This window comes from Thermomyces dupontii (assembly GCF_041956625.1).
Source record: "Thermomyces dupontii strain NRRL 2155 unplaced genomic scaffold VTN31scaffold_11, whole genome shotgun sequence".
Lineage (NCBI taxonomy): Eukaryota > Fungi > Ascomycota > Eurotiomycetes > Eurotiales > Trichocomaceae > Thermomyces > Thermomyces dupontii.
This window is the reverse complement of record NW_027192317.1, coordinates 393,719-404,631: the sequence shown is the minus strand read 5'-3', so window position 1 is coordinate 404,631 and position 10,913 is coordinate 393,719. Positions and strand designations below refer to the sequence as shown.

At 52.3% G+C, this 10,913-nt stretch overlaps 3 protein-coding genes across 3 annotated transcripts; all 3 read left to right on the top strand.

The window, feature by feature from the left end:
* Positions 1 to 2,111: 2,111 nt before the first annotated feature.
* VTN31DRAFT_2225 (uncharacterized protein) lies at positions 2,112 to 2,954 on the top strand (the record flags this gene model as incomplete). The annotated part of the gene is made up of 1 exon (XM_069402370.1): positions 2,112 to 2,954. One exon carries the CDS (start codon positions 2,112 to 2,114, stop codon positions 2,952 to 2,954), a length of 843 nt encoding a protein of 280 aa, XP_069257321.1.
* A 2,517-nt stretch (positions 2,955 to 5,471) lies between these two features.
* VTN31DRAFT_2224 (uncharacterized protein) lies at positions 5,472 to 7,567 on the top strand (the record flags this gene model as incomplete). The annotated part of the gene is made up of 4 exons (XM_069402369.1): positions 5,472 to 5,789; positions 5,855 to 6,125; positions 6,185 to 6,329; positions 6,385 to 7,567. 4 exons carry the CDS (start codon positions 5,472 to 5,474, stop codon positions 7,565 to 7,567), a joined length of 1,917 nt encoding a protein of 638 aa, XP_069257320.1.
* A 619-nt stretch (positions 7,568 to 8,186) lies between these two features.
* VTN31DRAFT_2223 (uncharacterized protein) lies at positions 8,187 to 10,676 on the top strand (the record flags this gene model as incomplete). The annotated part of the gene is made up of 6 exons (XM_069402368.1): positions 8,187 to 8,192; positions 8,295 to 8,384; positions 8,469 to 8,558; positions 9,142 to 10,015; positions 10,068 to 10,135; positions 10,191 to 10,676. 6 exons carry the CDS (start codon positions 8,187 to 8,189, stop codon positions 10,674 to 10,676), a joined length of 1,614 nt encoding a protein of 537 aa, XP_069257319.1.
* Positions 10,677 to 10,913: the final 237 nt, after the last annotated feature.

Here is a 10,913-nt window from a genome sequence, read left to right as displayed (position 1 = left end):
CGCGCAGTAACCCTGAGGGGGATCCGGCAGAGGGAGGGGAGGAGTGGAAGGCAGCGGAATGATTCAGCTAGGTTATTCCATAGAAGACGGGGGCACTACAGGAGCAGAGTCGGGTGGAAGACGTGGGAGGGAGGAGGGTCATTCAGAGGTGGAATGATTCTCAGAGCCAACCCGGGGGGGGGGGCGGGAAGGTGGTTGGGTGGGATTTTACACAATTTATGACTCGAAGAATAGTAAGGGCGGGTGGCGGAGTCAATCAATGGGCGATGACGGGGTGGCCTTGTGTCTCCTAACCTCAGTGTCTATTCAGAAGAAGTACTTACAAGTACTTACGGAAGACTTGGGGGAGTCGCTTTGGAATGGAACTCAGAGTGGCACCGGGGGAAAGGCAGAGATGATCAGAGAAAGGGATGCTCCACGCATCGCAAGCCTAGGAGTGCCCGGTGGGTAATACATGTTTGAGATCTCCAGGGACGCGTGTCTCGGGGTTTTTCAAAAGCATGTTGTTCATTTCCACCATCACCTAGTAGGTACATCATGTTCCATACCTATTCCTATTTCATAGGATGATTTGACATGTCCGGATCCCTCTGAAAACCTCCATCATTACAAGGCTGCAAAGGATGGATTCATTATTGTGAAGGCTTTCGAGGACTGTCACAGGTCCAGGGTCCAGGGACGGCACCCGGCGCCACTCAGCGATGCACATAATTGTCCACAGTGGATGCTCTGAATTGCTGGATGATCGTCATCGAACAATGTTGTTTGCCTTGAACGGTCCAGGAACCTTGGGAGAGCCATAAAACTCGTCAGTCCGCCGCAGAGAATACATATGTACATACAAATACGAACACTACTACAGTACTCATCGTGACACTCTACATATTTGAATCATGTCACTGGATGATCATCTTTTTGATTGAAACAAGCATTTTAGCCTGCCCACCAACCCGGCCTGTTGGATTGCGGGAACTGGGAAGACAGTGGCCCCAAAGTGAAATTACGGTACAAGTACAAACAAGGAACAGAAAGGGTATTGGACGGAATCTTGGCAAAAAACTCGCTTTTCTAAGAATGGAAATGATCGACTATTTTTAGTGAATTCGAATCAAGATTAGCAACGAGTGAACGTCGTTGATTTGTGGACGACATGTTCCAATTGGTTGAAAATTACAAGCTTCCGTACCGACTTTGACGTAAATTAGAGTTTGACGTCATTGCATGGTTTTCTTGTCCCTCAATGCCGCTAAACCAAGGACGGCTAAGGGCAGTACCCACAGTACCTCCATATGTACGAGTATTTCGAGTCCTTCCTTGACCTCGGTTTCAGGTCAAGCCCAATGTCAGTCAATCATCATCTTCAACACGTTACCCTCGCAGCCCCTGATGCTCTGACGATCTTGATTCAATCATTTCGCTCCAAGTCCGCTATTCCGAACGTTGATCCTTCAGCGTTAGGACGGCTTGTACGAATAGCAGACTTGTTCCGCTTAACCACAGTAGTACTTATATTGTCATTACTAACAAGCATCTCCTTACCCCGTTTTCAGATGCAAGTATCGTGGGGAGCATGAACAGTTTGGTGACTCCAGCTCGCCGTTTGTTAGGACTGTGTCTCATGCGTTGATAAGAATAGAGGGTGGCATGTGTGGTATGCATGCAGTGGCACGGAAGCTACGAGGAGCGATGGTTTATGATGTGCAACTCTTTTGGACTACTACGCGGAACACCGGAGCGCATTGACGATGGGGTCCACTACTTACGTCTTGAGGCCGAAGAGGGATATAACCCTCTAGTCGTTATCAAACAAGACATGATGGCGGATTAATGCCCTCTGCCGAACATTTTAGCTCCATTCACATTGAGTACTCGTAGAAACGAGGATGGATGAGGGCTAAATGGTAGTGTCCTGAGACGGAGTGAAGAGGTGTGTGTTTCTATTTTCCGCTGGGGATGTAGCAAAGGTACTCATAACGACTTTAGCGGGAGTTCCCTGCGCATGGGATTACGTCTCATAAAGTTCAAGAGCACATCTATGATCTTGTCCTCTCATCCTGAGGAATGAGTCTTTTCGAACAAACTTCATCAGACATCCTGCCTTGCATGTTTCGATGGCTTCGCTGTCAGAAGAAGAGCTCAAAGTCATCAGAGCCCATCCCTTGGGCAACGCTCTTGATACTTTGATCGAACCTCTTCGGGACGTGGACAGTTTATACAGTTCTGAAGGCGCTGATGGCAGATACGAGCAAATCGGAGACCGGCTATCGAACCTTATACATGCTTTCCTCGGGGCAAAAGTCGCATTGAACTCCGTTCGAGGACCAGCGGTAGAAGTCTACTTACTGAACTTGTTGATTACATACGAACGTGTTCAAAATGACGATTTCAACTACGCCCACTACTGGCCCCTTGTGAAGCTCGTCATCCAGAAGGCTAGTGACACCGACATTTGGGGTGCCGTATTCGATCTCATTGCCAAAATCTCGCGAGCGACTCCACTACCACCGGTTGCTCCCAATGTGAGGACTAGCACGCCGTTCAGGACCAACTCGGGGTCGTTACAAGCAGCGAGCAGACTCGTAACCAGGTTGAGCTCGGGGTTTTTCAGGAAATCCAAGATTGCACGTATCGGAATGTGCGAGGATTTCACGAGAAATATTTCGAGAATAAAGACTGGACCGATCGCGCGCAGAAAGTATACCAATCAAGGAGGTTCCGTCATTCTGGAGGCAGATGGGATAGCCTTAGTAATCACCCTTCGCAGCAGGAAGTGCTTGACTGGCTGTTCAAGCTGCAAAATGACTTTCTCTCAGAAGAACAGCGTCGTTACTACACGATCAACCTCCCGCGAGAGCTTGTCGGTGGTGAGGCACGACGGCAGATTTATGTTATGGTCAAGGAAAAGAACGAGTATACCTCCGACAATGGGCACGACTGGAGGGACATTGAGGTGATCGGCGAGCTGAAGGCCTCCAATCATGGCGTGAAAGAACCGCTGGTACAGCTCGCTGTAAACGCACGAGAGTTATTTGCCTGGCAGCCAACACGACGCTACCTCCACGCCTTTACAATTTGCGGGTCTTGGATGACGACGTGGGTTTTTGATCGCTCAGGCTGCTATAGCCCTGTGACGGCGACCGTTATTTTGTACAAATGGAAAAGAATGTGCGGATCCAGTTGGAGCCAAAGTCTCTGATCCGCCAACGGGCGATCGTTAGCCGGGGAACCTCCTGCTTTCTCTCCAGAATGGCAGACTCCGGGGACTGGGACTACGTGACCAAGTTTTCGTGGACGTCAGACCGGCGGGAGTCTGAGGCGCGTCTTCTTCAGCTAGCAAACTAGAAAGGAAGTAAAGGCCTTGCCAGACTAGTTAGGACATTGCGACATCACCAGTATCAGCGAGATGCGATCGGAGATGACGTTCAAGGAGCCTCACACTTTTGGGGGCACGCCCAACGGATCACCGTCTCAGTCCGTTCATCCGCCATACCCTGCTGTCCCGTCCAAAAACCCCGGTTGGAACAGTGCTGTAAATTCATCCGGGCACTTGGTCAAGCGCGAGGGCAACTTCTGAAAACCCCAAGTCAAAGCGACCTCGGTGTAGTGATTCCGCGAGCGCTCCAAACGAGGTCCCATTCGAAGTGCAAGAAGCGCAGGGAACTAGCTGTCTGTCTGCTTCCCGTGAGGGTCCGTACGATAATCGCATTCTTCGCTGCCTGGTTATATTTCCTGCTGGTCGGCCAATCTATACATACGAATCGCCGCTGGAACTGGTGGAGGGACTGCGCGATGCGATTAAAGCACATCGGTCCCTTTACCTAGATGGCAAGATTGTTCACCGAGACATTTCGGAGAACAACATCATCATAATAGATCGCGGAAAAACTGGCTTTGCGGGCATGCTGATTGACATGGATCTTGCGAAGGAGCTCGATAAAGGGCGAAGCGGTGCTCGGCGTCCAACTGGCACCACACAGTTCATGGCTATCCAGGTGCTGTTGAACGAAGACCATACGTATTGACATGATCTTGAGTCCTTTTATGTGCTACTCTGGCAATGCGCCCGCCGTGGCTGGGATTTTGTCGGCAATACAAAAGGCCAACCTACGCCTAACCATTTCACCTGGTGGTACACGAGGACTTTTGAAGAGATCGCCGCTCCAAAGGCTGGCCATGTTGTAATCCCGCACGTTTTCGAGCTCCTGATCAAGGGCTTCACCCCGGAGCTGGAAAATCTGAAGCCTTTATGCCGAAAGCTGCGTCGCACCTTGTTCCCGCTGGAGCCCTGTCCAGATGTCAGGGGGACACCGAAGGATCCGGACGTTCTGTACGGGCCCATGATCGAAGCTTTTGACGAGGCAATTGTCAAACTGTCTGAGGAACTCAGCGAACTCAGCGTGGGAGAATAGTTGTTTGTTGCTCCGTTAGATTCTTGTCCATGTGTGATACCCAGGTGTACGATTACGGCATCCGGCGTGTTTTCTTGCTCAACCAATCAATTCCACATGGTTCATGACTTTTCTTGTCGACTCCCTTCACCTCGTAGACGAGCAGTCTGTTTAAGGGGAAACTGAAGGAGAGAGGAAACAAGATGGACACAACTGTGATCGAATCGATAGGACAATCACAACTGCCATCTCTCCTCATACTCCGTACTATCCCCTCTTCGCCTGTTCAGTATCGAAAACACATGACAACATTCGAACATGTCCTCTTCGCCCATTGTGTTCCTGGCCGCGTTGGGCCTATGGTATCGTCCCGAGCTGTTGGCAACACTTGATGCCTCTTCTCGGTCAACATAACTTCGCCACTTTCAAGGGCTTGCGTGGTAGATCCGTCCCTGACTACTCAGGCTGTCTCGGTGAGATGGAATACTTCCCATCGGAAAAGTGCCTGCTATTTCTGATCTCTCACGTAATTTTTAAACTTTTCCTCGTAGAGTTGTGATTCGAGTCAATTGTGTTTAGTTGCACCCGCGAGACCCAGTCTTTGATGTTCCGAGCATTCGTACTAGTACTCAGGTAGGTAGTACCATCGAAATCCGTCCTAGTAAATGCCCATGGACCTCTTGAACGCCGCCACCCTGAATTCCGCGTAAAGGAGACAGTACAGAGTAGCCTCGTCGTTTGTTCGTTTCAGGGCATGAGGGCTCCGCCGCGTCACCTGGAAGTACTCGTCGTGGGAGATCTGATGAAGTGAGACGCTAGGCCCAATTTGGCAAGTAACATTTTCCAACCAACGCCGCTCCCGCACAAGCTGCTTGCAGTCCGCATTCGAAGGACAAGTTGAAGCGTCGAGCAAGCCAAGCCGATTGTTCTTGACAGCACCCCGCGTGCCTCTAGCTCCGATCAGACCAGCCCTGCGCGACAACTATGCTGTAACCAGATCCTATCGGGCATTCAAAACCCCAACAATCCCGCGTTCGACTAGGCGGCAAAGTCCAGGCTTCGTTCGGGAATCTCGAATCCACCATGGCGACGGAGTCGCTGAGCGCGCTACTTCAGCGATCGTCGATCGAGGACCATGAAGAAGTTCTCAACGCATGCAATGCCACATTGACCAAGTCAAAGACCGACATCCACGCTCAACATGTGAAGGTCGTCTCGCTGTTGAAGTTGGATCGATATGAGGACGCATTGCGGGTGCTGGAGGAAGCCGGCGACGCGCTCAAGTCGCGAGCCGCTTTCGAGTACGCTTACGCACTTTATAAATGTGGCAAGCTGGAGGAAGCTGCAGATGTTGCTGCCAAATTGACGGAGCGGGGTCCGCAACATGTGTTAGCGCAAGCGGTAGGCATTCTGAGAGAAGGAACTTTGCGCGTGAGGGAGTGGCTGATGATCGGTTCCTCTGCCAGAGTTATCGCGCAGAAAACTTTGAAACTGCCGCCAAGGTCTATCAGGCGCTTTCAGCGCATCCCGAACTTGGCAATGAGTCGAATGATCTGAGAATCAACACTTGGGCGACGGAGGCGCAGGCTGTCTGGAAACGACGGGCGGAATGGCTGCAACCGAGGCGACCGACAAGAGAAGATCTCGAAGCGTTCGAAACCGCCTATAATGCCGCGTGTTTGACCCTCGCTCGGGGAGATTTCCGTCAGGGCGAGGTTCTACTGAAACGAGCCAAGGGTGAGTATCTTAAAACTCCTTTTAGTATCGTGAATTCTGTTATGTTGATTCTTCTCCAGAGTTGTGCAAGACTTCCGAGGATCTGTCACCCGAGGAAAGGACTGCAGAGTTGCTTCCAATCATGGTTCAAGAACTCTACGCCCTCATCATGCAAGAAAAATTCGAACAAGCGGAAGAACTTGCAAACGAGATATCCGTCAACGAGTCAGTTCTAGGTCTGTTTCTGCTGGCATGCCGCGGCTGACATCATGTTCTCTAGGATCCCCGAACTGTCGACAAGGACAATCGCAAAGAACAACATTCTACTGGCCCGCAAAGGGGACAGCAACCCGTATCTCCTCTTCAAAGAATTCCATGATGCTCCGCGGCCACAAGGTAGTGACAGGTTCTTTGAGTTCCAAGACCATGTCATGAAGTCGAATGCCTATGCTCTTGACCTGCTTGTTCAAAAGTTTGATGGCATCATTCGTTCCACATCCAAGGCGCTGTCTCGGAGGCCATGCCCCTCAGCGTCTCCGAGTGACAACCTCCTCTCCGTATACAATGCCGCCGCGCATGTTCGAGACAAAACCGGCGGTCAAGCCATTGACGAGGTCAAGGAACTCGTGAACAAGCGCCCGAAAGACATCGGTTTGGCTCTCACCTTGGCTCAATTATATGTTGGCATTGGGAACATCTCCTTGGCCGTTGCCACATTACACAATGTGACTCGACAGCTGGAAGAGTCCATTTCCGAAGCAGACCAGGATGTACGATTCAGTCCGGGCCTAGTCAGCGCTCTGATTGTCCTCTACAAACTGGAAGGGCGGAAGCATCACATCTCCGAGGAACTGCGTAAAGCGGCCGCGTATTGGCGGCAGCGCCCTCATCCCCCGCACAGCATTCTTCGTGCGGCGGCCGTGTCCCTGCTGCGATCCGCCGAGCCGGCCGTCGCGACATCACAAGAACTGTTCGACATGATCCGTGAACAGAACCCAGATGACCAATTCGCCACAGCCGGTTACGTGGCCGCATATGCGATGAGCGATCTCTCCAATATTCAGGACCAACTGGATACATTGCCTTCCCCGCAGGAGCTGGTCAAGGATATCGATGTTTCCGCGCTGGAAAACGATGGCATCCCTCCTGTTGAAACAAGTGCGGCGGTTTTGGCCGGCGCTCGGAAGAGGGCTACTCGGAACGAGGGAGGCCGTGTTAAGAAACGGGTCCGCAAATCACGGCTCCCCAAGGACTACGATCCGAACAAGACCCCTGACCCGGAGCGTTGGCTACCGCTCCGAGAACGCTCCACATACCGACCAAAGGGAAGGAAGGCGAAGCAAAGAGCGGCGGAGAGAACACAGGGAGCTCCTGAGCGATCTGACGACAGGGCATCGCCGTCTCCGGCGCCTGTGCAAAAAGCTGGCGGTGCGTCCAAGAAGAAGAAGAAAGGGAAACGATGATTCAATTGATTAGTCTGAATGAATACATACCTCCAGTACGGGTACAGTTTGATTCTTGTCTACCTTAATCTACCTCGTAGGTACTAGGTACAGTACTAGTACTGTTTTAGATGTAGCCTCCTTGTGGCGGTGACAGCCCTGTGGCTGAGTCCATCATGACTCGAGAAGTCGAGAGCCAGTGGGAGGATGTGGCTGTGCGATCTTCCAAGGCACAAATTGCATGGTTCTCTGGTCAAATTTGCCTTTTAACGGCGCCGGTCTTCCGTTGGAAGTTCAATTGAAAGTCCAGGACGTTCAGGAACAAGTCCAATCCGTGGAAATTGAGCCTTTGAGAGCCCCTCCTCCCCACTCCGCGCTGGAGGAAAAAGTCACGAGAACAATCATCTTCGTATCGTCAGACTACTACTGTACCCAATTAATGGCTCTGTAGAGTGTAGGTTAGAACAAGCTAGGCGACTCCGCAAGGCATACCCGCTGCGGTTGGCATCTGTATTTAACGGCCGATCACATCCGTAGTTTCAATGCTCTGTGGATTGATTGATCAGTTATTCGAGGACATCCGAGCTCAATTGAAAGTACTATTCTCACGTCAGCTTGAACTTCTCCCCGCGTTGAATCCATGGGTGTGAGTGATTGCTCCATCCCCTAGTCGAGACTCGAGAGCGTCAAAGGATACAGCATCGCCCATTGCGACGAATCGACTAATCGTGGTGTTGATTGCATCCAGTTCGCCGCAAAGGTTGCAAGTAGCCAGCAGACGCGTCCCGGTGGTGGAGCGGCCATGTATCCGCCGCTGAGCCCATCGCAGCCGGCTTATGTAGGTAACCGGAGGACATATTAAAAATACCTTTTTGTATGTGCGTTATGCAGGCCAATTGCTCACACATGGGAGACGGAACAGCCTGGGCAATACCAGCCCTATCCGAGTCCGCAGCAAGTCCAGCAACAGCAGTACCCGCCAACCACGCAGGCGACTACTATTAGTGGCTCGGTAAGTTTTGGTCATTTTGCGATTTTTTTTCTTTTATCGAACGCGTCACTCGTGATCCTTGACCGTGCATTTCTATCTCTATTGTTGCTTTTCTTTTCCCCCATTTCATAAGTACCTACCTACCTTACCTACATATTGCTTTCCCTGCCAAATACTGTATTGGCTCGGCAACATTTCAAGGACCTGTCCATTTCTTTGCGCCGGCCATGTCCAGATCCTACAGTCAAGGGCCGCATCAAGGCATGCAGCCTCCATACCCAACATCTGCTCCCCCGCAATTGGCATATTCCCCAACTCCGCCGGCACAACCACCAGCTCAGCCCACGCCACAGACGTCAGGCCCGGGCTATCCTCAATACCAGTACACCCAGGCGTCGCAGAACTTTGCCCAACCGCAACCCCCGCCGTCAGGCGGATATCTAGCGTCGCAATCACCATACCCGCATCCTCCGTCGTCTTATGCACCACCACAACAGCAGCCGGCTGCTTATTACAGTTCCCCTGTTCGTTGAATCGCTGCGTACTCTCGTCATGGATTCCTGACTTTTGGTGGACGAACCATGGCTAATCGGTGCTCGTCTAGGGACAGCAACCACCGTATGTACCGTATCAGCCCCAGGCCCAAGGTCCGCCGGGACCAGCACCTCCCGGTTATGGACCGCCGCCCGCCGGCGCTCCTCCCAGTAACCCTCCGCCTCAGCCGCAGCCGCAGCCGCAGCCGGCGGCTCCTCAGGATCTTGCTGCGTACCGTCAACTGTTGATCACGACGATCCAGGACAACCAATTGCAACCGTTCTACCCCCCGCACAAGCTGGACCAGGTCGTCGAAGGTCTGCGAAACGCCCCGGAGAAGATCAGGGAGTTGATGAACGAGTGGAGCGTCGGCCTAGAGGTTGCCACGGATGTGCTCAAGCTGTCGCTGTATGACATCGTCATTTATGTGGACGATAGCGGCTCCATTCGGTACACGCAAGGGGAAGATCGCCTGGGCGAACTGAAACGAGTACTGACCTTGATTACCTTGGCGACCACCAAGTTCGACCAGAATGGCGTCTCCGTGCGCTTCATGAACTCGCATGAGCAAAGTGACAATGTGCGGAGTCTGAGCGACATCGAAGCCTTGCTCTCGCGTGTCCAGTTTGCTGGGTTGACGCCCCTGGGGACGAATTTGAAACAGAAGGTCCTGGAACCTCTGGTCGTCAGTCCTGTTCGGGCCAATCGTCTCGAAAAGCCCGTTCTGGTCATCACCATCACTGATGGTCGACCTGCTGGAGAGGACCCGAACACGGTTGCGAATGCCGTCAACTACGTGGTCGACGAGGTCTCTCGGTCTCAATATGGACGCGGTGCAATTGCTCTCCAGTTCTGCCAGGTTGGGAGCGATGTCCAGGCACGGCAATTCTTGAGCGAGTTGGATGAGGATCCGAAAGTCGGCCCTCTGGTTGACTGCACATCAAGTGGGTTTCTCAGTCCCACCAGTTCTGATTCAGTGTCCTGACTCGTTGATAGATCTAGAGGTTGAGCAGGATGAGATGTCGAAAGTCAACCCGTCAATACAGCTGACTAGAGAGCTTTGGGTACGGCAATGTCGTTTTCAGTGGAAGATTCTTTGTTGTTGACGTTTGTCCACAGGTTGCCAAAGTCATGCTGGGGGCAATTGACTCGTCCTACGATACCAAGGATGAGAAGAGACCTGGGCGCCGACCGAAGCCCCAAACTTGCGCGGCTCCGTATGGCGGGTACAGTCAAGCTCCATATCCGCCTAACCCTGCCGCTCCGGCCCCTCAGCCCGGAGGGTATACGCCACCACCTCCTAACTACGGCCAGCCTAGCTATGGCCAGCCAGCCTACGGTCAACCCGCGTACGGGCAGTCACCGCCTAATCAGTACGGCCAGCCGCAGTACGGGCAACCGGGGTATGGGGCGCAAGGCTATGGACAGCAGTACGGACAGCAGCAATATGGGCAGCAGTATGGGCAGCAGCCATATCCTTATGGTAGCTATAGCCAGCCGCCTCAAGCTCAAGGGCCCGGAGCTTCTTATGCACCACCGCCCCAGGGCGGCTATCCCCCTCAACAACCTCCATACGGACAGGGTCCTCCCCCGCGTACCTACTGATTCAGTGGCAGATTCGGGGAGGGGCGGCTCCACGTGACTTCCAGACGCTGTTTCGATAGCTGAGTTGCAGATGTAACTCCGGTATCATGTCGAATATATTGTATACGTTAGCATGTATCATGACAATGATTCATCATTCTGTATTGTATTGCAGCAGTGCGAGTTACGTCTTTCACTATGAACTACATTCGAGTACGTTAGTTAGGCAAATTCACTGACGATATCACCACTTGATGC